Below are 14,978 nucleotides of genomic sequence, written 5' to 3'. Positions count from 1 at the left end.
TATCAACCAGCCCTTCTTTCTGGTGTCCAGGGGAAATAACTAATGTCTAAAAAGAAAAACTAGTCAGATCTATGTACATTTTCTTTATTATTCTTTATTTCCCTAAGTAAAAACAAATTCAGTTTTTTGTTTTGTTTTGTTTTTTTGGATTTTTTTTGCAGTGCTAGGGATTGAACCCAGGGCGTTGTGCTTGTGAGGCAAGCACTCTACCAACTGAGCTATATCCCCAGCCCCCACAAATTCAGCTTTTGAACTATCAAATTTATTACAATAAAGCACAAAATAGTAGTGGCAGTACTGTGAGGTTATGCATTCAATAGACTAAAGTAAGATCTACTGCACATTAAATAGTCTAACATAATATCTATCACATTGCTATTATAATAAAATTGTGTAATACAAAAGAAAATAGCTTAAAAAACAAGATCTGTTGATATCATTCTTATTAATTCTCCAGTACAGGAAGCTTTGCCATAGAATCACATAGACATAACTAAGGATCCCCATCTTAAAATTTTTAGTTTTTTGGACAGAAAGATAAAAAGAGCAATTGAGGACAATAACATCGGGCCTATTTAAATCTTTCCTGAATAAGCTACATTTGCAAGTTTAGTCACTTTCTCAGACTAACCTTGGGATTTATTGATTCTCAATTAGAGAATAAAAAACAACAAAGCTATTTGAGGGGCAATGAAAGTCTAGAGGAGGTTGGAGGGCATGAATACTTCCACATGGTTAGCAGCGCTTTCCCAAGAATACACCTAAACCTTTTGTTTTCCATCAGAGAAAAGAGAACATTGTATTTACCCAAGAGGAAATCCATGACCTAGTTACATGGGGTGAGCTGATCCGGGATATTAAGAGACCATTGAGATTGTCCATTTGGGGGTCCAGACAAGACGAAAAGAATGTGTTGCTAGGATTGTGGTGGAAGATTCCAGAGAGTCTAGGGACGACAGGAACCAGTCCGAAAAGAGTGAAACCCAGAAAGGTAGAAGGATGCAGAGATTTTGGAGTGACGCTCTGCTGTCGGAGAAGTGTGAACTTGATCGTGAGTGGGAGGAGAAAAGAGGCAGTGGCTGGATTTGTTGAGTTCTGGAAAAGGGGTGAGGGCGTATTGAAAAGGGTCATTAATATAGACACTGACATCACTGAGGAAAGCTGCCATTCAAATAAAGCAATATGATATTAACCCTCAGCAAAAGCCCTCCATTTAATGAAACAACCACACTTAGACAGTATTCACATGAGCCTCTTTCAAACCTAAGCCGCGATTAACAGTTTGCCCTTGTGTGCTTGTAACTTTAAAAAATATGACGTAGGTGAGACGTTGAGCGGAGTTGCCCGGGTTTCAACGGACCACATCCGGGCTCCGCCAACCCCTGACCCCTGACTCCTGAGGGAATCTCCGCCGCCATTACTGGCTCCACGGCCGCCATTACCCGCTTCTCTTCCGCCCAGCGCAGCCCAGCCCCGCCCCGACACCGCCCACCGCCCACCAGCCGAGGTACCGCCCTCACCCACCCTGGCGGTGCTCAGAGGGCACCGCCGCAACCGCGGCCGGCGCCGCTGCCCACTGCGCAGCCCCAGAACCCGCGCAGCCATCCCCTTCGTGGTGGAGCCGCTCCAGCCGCCGCCTGTCATGGTCCCCGTCGTGGTGGCCTCGCAGGTGAACCACAACTACCACCCCGACTGCGAGGTCGCCGTCAACCGCCAGATCCAGGTGCAACTGCACGCCTCCTACGTCTACCTGTCCTTGGCCTTCTACTGCGACGGCCACAGCGTGGCCCTGGAGCACTTCTCCAGCTTCTTCCTGCGCCGCTCCCACGAGTGGGGGGATGGCGCCGAGAAGCTGATGAAGATGCAGAACCAGCGCGGAGGCCGCATCCGCCTCCAGGACATCCTCAAGCCCGACCGCGATGACTGGCACAGCGGCTTCCAGGCCATGGAGCGCGCCCTGCACCTGGAGAAGAGGGTCAACCAGAGCCTCCTGGAGCTGCACCGCCTGGCCACCGAGAGGGAGGACCCCCACCTCTGCCACTTCCTGCGGAGCCACTATCTGCACCAGCAGGTCCTCATCATCCGGGAGCTGGGCGGCTACCTGACCAACCTGCGCAGGATGGAGGCCCCGGAAAACCCCCTGGCCGAGCTCCTCTTTGACAGGCTCACCCTGGGCCGCAGCGACAAGGACAACTGAGCAGGACTGTGCCCCAGCCCATGCCAGGGAGTCTTGCCCCGGGTGGGTCCCAGGCCGGCCTGCACATTGCCCTTGCAGCCCATTCACCTTAGTTTCGGCCTTTCAGTTTCATTGTTACTTCCAATAAAGTTATTTATTTGGTTCTTAAGGAAATGAAGGTGTCCAGTTGATGTGTGTGTGTGTGTGTGTGTGCGCGCGCACGCGTGCAAAACTCTCACCTTTTGAGAATGAGGGCAGATCCCTGATTCTTTCTGGCCACGCATGTCCCATCCACAGGCTGCTCAGAATCTCCACGAGTAGAGAGGAAAAAGTATTGCACAGGCTCCTGGAAAACACAAAATTTGTCTTTTATAACCTCTGCGAGCAAGAGGGACAGGATCCTGTGGGAGGTTGTCGTGGGGTCTTCATGGCTATTTACTGCTGGGTGTAAGAACATGGCGCCTCTGGTGAAGAAGTGAAGGGAATGGGATTGAGTATGTATTATAATAAAGGAATCTTAAACTATACCTGAAAACTTTCAGATTTTAGTCTAAAGAGGACACAATGTGTGGTTGTACTACTCTTTGATAAACAAGAGAGAAACACTACCAGTTTTAGCAGATGGGGACAGAGATTTTTCAAATGAGGGAAGGTTCTTAGATTTCTTGGATTCATCTGAAAGAGACAATTCAGGTATGAACACATATGATTCTTCACAATAAAATGTCCCCCAAGGTGATTGTGAGATTATCAGGGATACCACCCAGATTTCATCAAGCCAGTAGCTTTTCCCTGAAGACTGGGTAGACGCTGTAGAACCTTGTTGGTGAGTCCACTCTTAAGAAGCCTTGTTACAGGAACCATGAGGCAAAGTGACATGACCACTCCATTGGGTTGCAGGGAAAGTATGGAACCAAATCGATTATTCTTAATCCTTGAAATGTAATGGAATGTTTACTTTGGTTTTGGGCTTTCATGGTAACCTTCAGCCTTTCCTCATTTCTTGTCTGTACTTTTTGGATTGGGAATTTCTATTGTTTGCTTGTCCTACCATTGTATTTTGGAAACAACTCATCTGGTTTCACAGGTTCACAGCTGAGAGAAATTTTGCCTCAGGATTAAATCTTGCAGAGCAAGGTCATCCATGGAGTTGAAGCAACCATGCATGTCCATAGTCACCACTCTTGCAACCATGCCAGAAAGTTTTCAGACATATCACACATAGTAGCAGGCATGACTTTATTAGAAGAGAGAGAAAAGGGAAAAAGGAAACACTTTGAAGGGAGAAAGGGAGAGAGTGGATTTTCTCAGAGGGGAGAAGACCAGGTGCTCCTCCTGTTTTCATGGGAGTCCTAGGGAACTATCCAGAGAGTGCTGCCCATGTCCACCTCTTCACTTTTGACTGATAGCAGGATAGCATTGGACTTTCAAGTCTGTACTGCACATGATCCTACATCATGGAAGAGAGATTTTACTATTATAATGACATGTTAACGATCTAAGGCAACTCTAAGTCGCCTTGGTCCATGCTGACCAGCTCTAATTGGAACGTTTTCTTACAAACTTTTATGGTTGGGGGACTTTGCTTCTAATTATCCTGTCTTCCTGAGTTCTGGAATCTGATTTGTTGTAAAGATCACAGAAGTCCCCCACTTCAAGGTAACTTGTGTTCTTCTTATCAGCAGGGAGGACACTTTCGGGCCTGCATTTCTCCTGTAATTACCTAGTTGGTTGCTGAGGAATGTAGCATATTCTATTGACTTGAGCCAGGTAGTGTCAGAGCAGCCTTAGGCAAATTGCCCTTGAAAAGAAAGCATCTGGGGGTCAGTATAGTAGTCCTAGTCTATAAAGTTACCCATCACTCACATTTGTTTATCTTTCAAAATCAATCTAGAATCTTCCCCATATTTGATTCAAATAAGAGTTTGGATTTTAGACTTTAAAGATGATACTGGAGTAAGTTATGACCTTTGGAGAGGTTTGGATATGTGATGGTTAACATTATATATCCATTTAAATAGGCTAAGAGATACGCAAATAGATATTGAAACATTATTTCTGGGTTTATTTGTGGGGATGTTTCTAGGAAAAGATTGGCATTTGAGTCAGTTGACTGAGTAAAAGTGATCCACTGTATGCCAACATTGTGGACAGGCGTCATCCAAACAGTTGAGGACCAGGATAGAACAAAAAAGTTGAGGGCTGGGCATTGTGACAATGACCTATAATCCCAGTTTCTAGGGAGGCTGATGTGGGAGGATTTTGAGTTCTAGCCCAGTCTGGGAAACATAGTGAGATTCTCATCTCAAACACAAACAAATAAATACTGTGTGGAAGAAGGGGAAATTACTTAATTTTCTCCTTCACATCGGACAGCCATCTTTTTCTGCCTTAAGCATTGGAGCTTATAGTTCTCAGACCTCTGGTCTCAGGCTAAATGTTACACCATTGGATCCCATAGTTCCTAGGCATTCAGTCTTAGATTGAATTATACCACAACTTCAGTCTGCAGACAGCCAAGAGTGGAATTTAGTGACTTCCATAAATGCATAAGCCAATTCTCATGATAAACCTCATATATATCTACATTTGTCCTACTGGTTCTCTTTCTCTGGATAACATTGATCTAGGACAGAATGGGTGTGATTTGCATGTCTAAAGGACATAATATTGGGAAGGCAGGGATAAAATGCTATGAATTGAACATTTGTGCTCCCCCAATTCATATCATGAAGTTCTCATGCCCAATGTGGCTGATATTTGATGTGCGAGCCTTTGGTATGTAATTAGATTCATAAGAGGACATGAACTTATGACCTGTTCTGATGGTCTTTATTTATGAAGAGATAACAGAGTTCTCTCTCTCTCCCCCGCCCCGTTGTGAGCACACTGTAAGAAGACAGCTATCTTCTTGCAAGTCAGGTAGAGTTAATTCCCTGATAACAGACTTCTAGCTGCCAGAACTGTGAGAAAAATCTGTTGTGGAAGCAACCAAGACTGTGATATTTTGTTATGGATGTTGTGAGAAATAGAAAGTCTGGTGGTCTATTTTCAGAACCCAGTATTCAGCATTATTTGAATCCAATTGTAGCCATTTTAATTATAGTCCTCCCCTTTTTCCCCACCCCAATTTTGAAATTAGCCAATTGTATAACCAAAAGTCCTGCAATCAGGGCAAAGGGCGGCACTGTTAGGTTTTTAAACCAGTGTACTTGCTAGCCAGGTTCCAGTAGTATGCCCATCTGGTAGAAGTAAAGATTTGCTTTGCCTACCCACTTTCAAGCACTTGTTTGATTTCTTGTGGCACCTCGTTATTTCTAATAATTTTGGCACCCAATGTGGTGTTCCATATATTACCTAGGGGTCTCAGGGACCCCCCTCCTCAGAGGAGATGTGTCCTACGGCCTTGTTTTGGTAGCCTCTGAGACAGGGAAGAAACTGCAATCCCTGAGGTCAACAAAGGATCCAAAATCTGAAGTGGATCAGAAGTGGACTGGTAACTGAGAAAGGACCTCAGCAAGTACTACAGCAACCAAGTAGTTCTGTGCACAGACCAAGGTAGGAAAATCTATTCTCAACCTTCTCCCGAGGAAGAAGTACTTCTTTGGTGGTTGGGCCGTACCAGGGTAATATAAGAGTGAACACAAGATCACACCTAGAAAAATGGTAGGAGATATACAAGAAATCCTAGTAAGTGGGATTGAGCATACAAGGGGCCAGGGTATACAAGAAATCTCCAATAAGGGGGATTGAGCACACAGGGGGTGGGGTAGGGGGCAAAAAGTTAAATGCACAAATGGAAACTCAGTTACAGGGACCTACCAAAAATGGAGAATAAAAATTCTAGGGCTAGGGACAAAGAAAAAGTAATGGAAAGAGCTCATATATATAAATCTTCTCCTTTGAAGAGTCCTAATGAAGCCAGAATTAGGGACAGGCAGTTACTGTAGAAATAGGGGATCAGGTCAAATCGAAGAAATGGAGGCCATGAAAGCCATCTGCCTCTGGAAGTTGGAGACTGCCCCTCGGAGAATGGAATGTCAAAGATCTCTGGAGTCCATTGATTACCAAATCTACCTGCCCTTATTGAGGACTACAGGCAGGGAGCTGCTAACTAATGCCCCCTGGGTCCTTAACTGCCTGGAACACCTTTGCCCCTGCCCTGCCCATTCTCTTCTCACTTTTTGCACCTCAACTGCAAAACTGGGCCTAGTCACATAGACATGAAGGAAAGAGATAAGGGGGAAAGAATGGGAGAATAAAACCCATAAAAAGGACAAGATTTGCTCATCCCAGGGATTCCACCTTTGAATCCCCTTCTTCCACCTGGCAGAAGTCTGCTTTTACATTTCTTTAATAAAGCTTCTTACTTTCTACTCTACACTTGCCTTGGCGTGCTTCTCTGGCATTATACTTTAATACCTGAGGAAGCAGGACTCATTAAGGTAACATCATTACGGTATCACTAAGCAGGGAAAATAAACAGTAACGATGGTAGGAGTAAATCTTCCCCATGGGAGGAGTAAATCTTCCCCATGGAAGACTGATGATCCTTTGATTTCAGCATCCACAATGGCTGGTGGACTCTATTCCTAATGTTCTCAATTGTACAGGTCCTTTTTATTTCTGGGTCATTCTTTAAATATCTGTGATAGGCCCTATTTTACAAGATCTTTGTCTCCTATCTGTTTTATGTATGTATGCACACCTGTGTGTTGTATTGTCATGTCTGTATGATTTTGTGATTGACACCCTATCAAAATTGGCTTATAGATGAATGAGTACTCATAAGTTTAATTAATGGACCCAAATGCCTTTCAGTTCATGTGACTTAAATAAAACTTTAACAATAAGGGTCAGTCTTAATTGGTAAAAGTAAAGATGCCTTTGAAATTACTGGCCCCATTGCTTCTTAGCCTTTTGGCTAAGATAAAGTGTGAAATTACTAATCCACACATTTTTTTTCTAGGTGGCCACCAATCAGAGTGCTGATGAATAAGAATAGCCAGTGGTCAGCAATAAGAAATGACGGGCCCCAACTGAGGTCTTGTTCAAATGCAAAGGCCACACCCAGATGCTAACTGGTAGAACTATAAATGGGCAGCTTCAAGGCCTATTTCAAATGTAAATGACCATGAGGTTTACCTGTGGGAATGCTCCAGCCAGCTCCTTTGTGCCAGAGGCTGGAAAATTGAAGGTGGGAATGACCAGATAAAAGTTACCAGAAGAATTAAGATTCAGATTCAAGGAGAAAATCAGTGGCCTTGACACTTTTTCAGTGCCTGTTTAATATATAAGCCCCTAAGCTAGCATACCAAAATGGGTTTTCCTGCTATCTGGCACGCTCTCACATGGCCAGATCTTCTTCCCCTCCATTATTGTCCATGGATTTCGTTTTTCAAATCTGCTAGACAAAAACCCAGGAGGAAGGTGGCAAAGCAAGGAACCTAGTCATCTCAGAACTCCAGCTTCATCTTTGAGGCTGTATGGGGAGCTTCAGAGGGGTGAGTGAACTGGACTAACGCTCCATCACTTTTCTTTTCCAGGAGTCATACTCCATTTTACACATTCCATCTCTATTAAAAATTCTGGACCCTATCATTCTGTTAAAAATGTGGCTGCTGAACTCAAGACTCAAGGGAAAGGCTTTGCTCGAGTGAGATTTATCCATCCCTCTCTGCCTTTGGCAGAGAGAATGTTGGTCTGTTCTTGCTTCAGTCTCTTTCCAAAGTAATCCATTTGATTAAGAAACTGAGGTCTGACTTAGAAGCACCCTAAGTCTTTGGCTGGGGCTACTCCCCATTGTGATCACAGGGTTTCTTCCGATGGCTGAATGCCAAAAGATGGCACATGGAAGCTCTGTCTCCACTTTAATCTCCTTTCATGGCCTCTCACCCAATGGTGGAGGGAAGGCCTCCCTTGGTAGCTCCTTGGATCCCAGGCTGAGGTAACTTTTCAGCATGATCAGGAAAATGGCACTCAGTCTTAGATCCTGTCCCACTGATAGCAGTTTTGTCAGTTTATACTTAATTGGACTACAGAAAAGATACCCTAAACCTTCTAGGAAGAATAGTGGGTCCTTAGGTTTCTAACCCTGCCAGATTCCCTAGGAAAACCCCATGACTCTCATTTTAACTGCTCTAAGACATTTTGTCCACTGCCTCCTTACCTCCTAGGTTAAATAAAGATAGCAGAGTCAATTGTCATCTACTCCTTCTCTCTTCCCGGTCTCAAATTTCGGATCTGTTACAGTGAGTACATTATCTTTGGCCTCTAAATTAGATTCCTTTATATAACAACCAGTATGACAGGACTTTGGTTGCCCTAATTATGAGTAAGAGGTCAAATACAGACATTAGGAAAGGTGTAAACTTGTCCAAGACACATGGCTTTCAGGAAATTGTCTCTCCCTTAGTACAGTAACTGAGAACACTATTGGTTTGTGTTCTCTGGGATACTCAACCCCAACTACCATGCTTCTATCATTGGGGTGAACAGTACAAAACCAGGGTTTTTCCCTTGAAAAGGGAAAGAACATAAAGGGGATTTGGGGCCATGTGTCCATAAGGGGCATCTAATCCAGCCAACTTAAGAGTCCTAGTCAGATCTCAAATTGCCAAAAGCTTTGAGACCCACGGAATATCAAGAGATGCCTTAATCTGATTCAGACAATGGAGGGATGCCAAGGATCACCTTCTTCCCCTTGTCTTTCAGATGGGTAATACTCGATCTTGCAGAAGCACTCATGCACTAGAATTCCTTTGACCTGCAAATCCTGGGGGGAAATGCACAATACTTTCTGTATTCAGGTTTGGCCCAGATACTAGTTGGAGGACAAAGGGAGATAACTACTGAGGGAAGAATAAAATATAATTTCATCTTTCAGCCAGAATCACATAAGCAATTACCCAAACCAGCTTGAGACCAAAGGAAGGAAAAAAGAAATGTCATGTTTAAATCTAAACCACTATGGCACTTCCTCATATTCTCAGGTCCTATTCTCTGTAAGTTTCAGAAAGGGAGACAAAAAAAAAAAAAAAAAAAAAAAAAGGATAGATAGGACCTAGAAAGGACCTTCTTCATTAAAAATCAATACGGCTAGTGTAATAAAAAGCCCCAAAATGTGTCTCTGGGTGCATAGATTTTGTATATGCCAGATTGTCTAATACGTCTCGTGGGATGAAATTTATTATGTAAATTAAATGCACAGATAACATTCATAAGGATTGCTTCAAAATATACATTTAAGAAAGGGTCTAGAACTAGAAAAACACAATAAAATAAAGTTACAGGTATGGAAATATATTTTAATATGAGAAATTAGAAGGTAATCCAGGCACAATGGCACACACCTGTAATCTCAGGGACTCAGGAGGTTGAGGCAGGAGGATTGCGAGTCCAAATCCAGCCTCAGCAAAAGTGAGGCACTAAGAAACTCAATGAGACCCTGTCTCTAAATAAAATACAAAATAGGGATGGGGATGTAGCTTAGTGGTTGAGTTCCCCTGAGTTCAATCCCTGGTACCCTCCCCACCCCAAAATTAGAAGGTAAGAAATGTTTCTGAATGAGATAATATTTTTGTATGGTAAAGTAATATTCTTGTTCTATGATACAAGATTAAAGAGGACAAACTAAGGATGTAAACAAGTTGTAGAATATCTATGTTATAGAAGGTTTAGGGAAGATAAATCTCAAAAAGTTTTCATATATGATTAAATTGGCTATAATTAGCACCATCCTTAAAGTTATTCTAACTTTAATGTACTGATAGGAAGCAAATTCTGAGCATTGATATGCTCTTATCTATCATGGTAATTTTCTTGTGTCTGTTAGGTTTTGTTATTCAGGGGACTGATCTTAAAGGAATTAGGGTTTGTACAACTCTGGCTAAACAAACAACTGTTATTTTAGGTTATTCCTCTACGCTATAAATACTAAATTTTTCTGTAAAGGTTAAAATTGGTTAATATAAGGACAACAGTGTAATTGTGATGCTGTTACTGGCTTCTTTGTATATTAGATGTATTCATGTCCTCCAAGTAAAATGTAAAGTTTAGGAGAGCACATTACCAAGCTGATGTTCTCCAAACTAAACTAGTCTATAACAGAAGTCTCCTTTGGACTTATATAAAAATAACAATTTTAGTTGGAGATTTATTTATGTCATTTAATATTCTGAAGTTGGATAAAAATAGCCTTTCATCAATAAGTGATAGATATAAAATTTTGTGTCACTCTTTACACTGGGATGGAAATTTAAATGTATTTTTAGTAGGTAATAAGAAAAATCTGGTTTATTTAAAGGTGGACAATGTGGAACATGAAAACATTTTGCCACTTTTCCACACACAAAAAAAGTTAAGATCTCTTAGTTTTTATTTTATTCATGTTTCAGAGGTAATATTTTTATTGTCTTATTTGTCAAAAGCCCCACCTTACCTAATTTCTGCCTCCATGTTACGATGGCTCCAAAGTAAACTAGACAAGCTCATTTAAAGTTATGTTCACAAAATAGACTTTTGTTGTAAAGATTACTGTGATCTCAAAATAACCAAGGGATAAAATACAACACTAAGTAAAGATTTGGTAAATTATAAAAGATATATAATATTATAAGAGAGTCTTAAAAGAAAGTAAAATTGTAAAGGGTCTCATATGTGATTAAGCTGATGATTTTATATGTCTTTGTGAAGGCAAAACAGATACCACAGATGTATTGGTGTTATAGAAGTTACATTTCTTGGTTCAAATCTATTATACAAACTGAATATGGTTTTGATCTTGTTAATTTCATTTTGTATTTTCCTTATAAATCTTTTTAACTTTTGTCTGTTAGTGTTTTAAAGAAGTACTCCTTCTAATGAAAAAACCTGAGTTAATTTTGAAAAAAGTCATCATCTATAGGACAAACAAAATATAAGGCTGATTTCCAGTACTGATGCTACCCCAATTAAAAGGAAGGGATAAATAATCATAAAGTTATAAACATTAAAGTTAAAACCCAGTACTCTCATTTTAAGACTGATGAAATTGACTTGGTGGACATTTAAAACCAAAACCAAAGGCAAGGACATGAGAAGACCAGGGAAAAATAGTCACTATTTTGGCTCTTGCCCTCTAAGGTCAGCAAGGATGCAGGGAAGCTGGGGCTTTTCTAAGGGCCTTCCCTACCACTCTGTGGAGTCAACTGATCTCCCAATCAGGAGGATCAAAGGGACCCTGGAGGACAGGAAGCCAACCAGTGCACATTCTACAAAAAGGAGGGCAATTAGAGAGGGAAATTCCTTAGTGCTTCCAAGGGAAAGCCACACAAGGTCAGCAAATCCTGACCCATCCTGGTAGATGACACTAGAGAAGCTAAGAGGCTTCTCACAAGTTCCCAAAGTGACTCCCTGAGGAATCTGAGCTGACTTTCAGTAATGGATAGGAAGGAATAAGGTCAATTTTGACCAACTTGGTCTTAAATACCTGGCAGGAGAGTATAACCAAAGCAAAGTCCTACATGGACATTAAAAAAAAAAAAAAACAGTTATTTTAATGTAACTAGAAATGTACATTTGTGTCTGTTCTCTAAAAATAAGTTAAAATGGAAAGTTATTTTAAAAAATGTGTTTTTGTTTTTGTTTTTACAGGGGTATCTAATGCACAAGTTTGTTCTGAGTGAATTTGAGACCTATCTGTGCTTTTTAAAAAAATTTTTCCTGGTATGATTATGACAAACTGTCTCTCAGAGTCCCCTTCTAGAATTTACAGTTCATCACTTCCAGCCAGGAGACTTCTTTTAATCAAGATCTGGAGGGAAGACAATGTTCAAGCTGGAAAGGACCTTACCAAGTACTCCTGATCACCAGGATGGCTAGCCAAATGGCAAAAAAGAGGAGAACTCATTACCAGTGGTGACTTCTACCTCAAAAATTTAATATAGCTAGGAAGATGGCAATACCAAAAGACACAATAAAAATAAAAGCAAAAGGTATAAAAAGAAAAGGGAAGGTTGTGAAAAATAGAAAGTCTGGTGATGCATTTTCAGAATATAGTATTCAGCCTTAATTGGATCCAATTACAGTCATTTTTATTATAGTCCTTCCCTTTTGCCTGCTCAAATTTTAAAATTAGCCAGTCACATAGATTATACCCCTGAGCTCCTCCAGTCAAAGGTACATAAACAGGCACACTGCCCACCCAGGCACACTTACCAGCCAGGTTCTGGTAGCATGCCCTTCTGTCAGAAATAAAGGTTTGCTTTGCCCACCCACTTTTAGCATGGATTTGATTTCTTGCAGCACCTCATTGTTTATAAGAGAAGCTCAAGCAGACTAAGATATCCAGGGAGCTGGAAAATACTGATATTTCTATTCAGACTCACTCAATTATACCCTCATGCAAGTATGGAACCAAACAAAATAAAAGTTTATGAAAATTTCAACATTATTGAATTGACAAATATCTAAAGGGGCTTGGAAACCTTTTATCTGTATTGAAGTTACACACAGATACACACAAAATTTTTAAAATTTCATTTTATCACTAATTGATCTATCTTATACCATGAGATGTCAAACTAGGGCTTACAATCTAAATCTAGTTCACCAAGTTTTTGTAATAAAATTTTATTGGAACAGGACTGTGCTACTTCACTTTCTGTCACTGTAATGAAATATCTGAGGCAGTTAAATTATAAAGAGTAAAAGTTCATTTTAGCTAATAATTTTCAGTCCATGATCAATTGCTCCCATTACTTTGGGCCTGGTGCAAGGCAGTACATCGTGGCAGGAGCTTGTGGCACAGCAAAACCACTCACCTCATGGCTAAGAAGCAAAGAAAGAAAGAAGAAGAGACTGGGGTCTCAGAATATCCATTGAGGGCACACTCCCAAAGACCTTCCTCAGGCCCCACCCCCTAAAGGTTCAACTATCTACCAATAGTGCTACTCTGGGAAACAAGCCTTTAACACATGAGCATTGGAGGGGTGTTCGAGATCCAAAATATAGAAAGGACCATGTCTACTTATTTACATTTTGAATGTGAGTCAATAAGGAAGCCAGAGGAGCAGGAAGTGATGGTGAGAAGGTACATGTGAGGTGAAGATCTCTGAATGAAGAAGCCAAGGAAGACATCAGAAGAATGGGAAAGGGAATTAGGTGTACACAGGGCCTGTTGTTTCACAAGTGGTCACTGCGCAATGCATGAGTTGGCCTCCCTTTTTAAATGTGCTACAAAGGATTGAGAAAATGTTCCAAGTATGGCCTGACTGGTCAAGAGTAAAGGAGGATCTCAACTTCCTCTGTGGAGACCACACTTCCATGGTACAACTGCAAACCCACTGTGCTACCCTTTTAAGAGTTGCCTCCCAACATCAGCTCATATAGAAATGTTCGATCAACTACAACCATCAGAACTTTCTAATATATAAAATAGCAATTGAGTAATTGTAATAGAAAAAGTATCTGCCCAAGTATATATAAATTGAAGAGCTTCATATAAGGAAGTATTGTTGTGCTGGTTTTCAGGAACACCTTTTCCAAGTTCCTCAGTCTGTGGGACTCATTCAACAAACATTTTTATTCTTACAGTTCTGGAGGTTACGAGTCAAAGATAAAGGTTTCAGAAGATCTGGTTCAGTTCCTAGGCCTCTCCCCTTGGTTTGTAGATGACCATCTTCTTCCTTCATCTTCACAGAGAATTTTTTTCTATGTGTACATGTCCACATCCTAGCCTCCTCTTCTTATAAATGAATAAGAATAATCAATAGTCAGGAGGTAATCAGGGTAATGGGCCCAATTAAGGTCTTGTTCTTATGTAAAGATCACACCAAGACGCTAACCTGTAGAAACATTAATGGGCCCCATCAAGGCCTTTTTCAAATGTGAAGACCATGAGATGAAACCAGATTCATCAATATGAATGACACCAGTCATATTGGATTAGAGCCCATCTTCAAGAGTTAGTTTAACTTAACTGCCTCTTTAAAGACCTATCCCCAAATGCAGCCTCATTCTGAGGTGCTGGAAGCTAAGATTTCAACATATAAATTCAGGGAGACAACTCAGCCCCTGACAATTGTGAATGAGAATTCCATTTCTCAAATGCTGCAAATATGTCAAGACTTCTTGTCCCGTTTTAATACATTAGAAAGGCCCAAAGACATTTAAAAGCTGAGAGAGAATACAAACTGAATTTCAGTAACATTTAACATCAGATTGGACCTCTTCATATCAAAGGAGGACTCTCCGAAGAATTATTTACCAAGTGAAGAAGTATATAATGTCTCTTCTTTACTTAGAATAGACTGTGTAAACTGTTGAGCCTAAGAAACAAAACAAGACAAAGAAAACTCCATGATAGGAAGAGGGATCTTTGTGTATTTGGGTGCTGGCTGGGTGTTCTGCTGGGCATTTCCCCTTAGGAACAGGAGCGCAGGTGTGTATCTGGAGGAAACCCTGCTGCAGAGCCACAGGGCTGCCGCTGCCCTGCAGCTATGTGCTGGCACTTCCTGTTAGAGACGCTGAGTAGAGTGCACTAAATCATCAGGATTCTCTCACCAGTCACACACTGCCAAGGCCACATTGGGAGGGGAAGGAAAAGCCAATAGTTCTTGAACATCAACTGCTAGCAGTCTCTGTGATAGTTGGTTCGCATTCATGAGTTTTAATAAGGTGTTTGAAGGATTATGGAAAATAATATTCCTACAAGACAGTTCCCCAAGGAAAACACAGGGACAGTGTGGCTTGGGAGGAGGGAGGGGAAATTAGCTAAACATTAAAACTCTCCCAGTACATCCTTTCCCAATAACAATGGGCC

The 14,978-nt window shown here is 41.3% G+C and overlaps 1 protein-coding gene across 1 annotated transcript; it reads left to right on the top strand.

The window, feature by feature from the left end:
- The first annotated feature begins 249 nt into the window (after nucleotides 1–249).
- LOC306650722 (ferritin heavy chain-like) lies at nucleotides 250–2,377 on the top strand. The gene has a single exon (XM_079122979.1). It carries the CDS (start codon nucleotides 1,643–1,645, stop codon nucleotides 2,195–2,197), a length of 555 nt encoding a protein of 184 aa, XP_078979105.1. The 5' UTR covers nucleotides 250–1,642; the 3' UTR covers nucleotides 2,198–2,377.
- The last annotated feature ends 12,601 nt before the right edge of the window (nucleotides 2,378–14,978 follow it).

The sequence above is a fragment of the Sciurus vulgaris genome (genome assembly GCF_902686455.1).
Source record: "Sciurus vulgaris genome assembly, chromosome: X".
NCBI classification, from domain to species: domain Eukaryota; kingdom Metazoa; phylum Chordata; class Mammalia; order Rodentia; family Sciuridae; genus Sciurus; species Sciurus vulgaris.
The sequence above is the reverse complement of the archived record's forward strand: the minus strand, read 5'-3'. Positions and strand labels throughout refer to the sequence as shown.

Coding starts and splice junctions, on each gene's coding strand:
- LOC306650722 (XM_079122979.1), top strand. CDS start 1,643: ATGGTCCCCGTCGTGGTGGCCTCGCAGGTGAACCACAACTACCACCCC.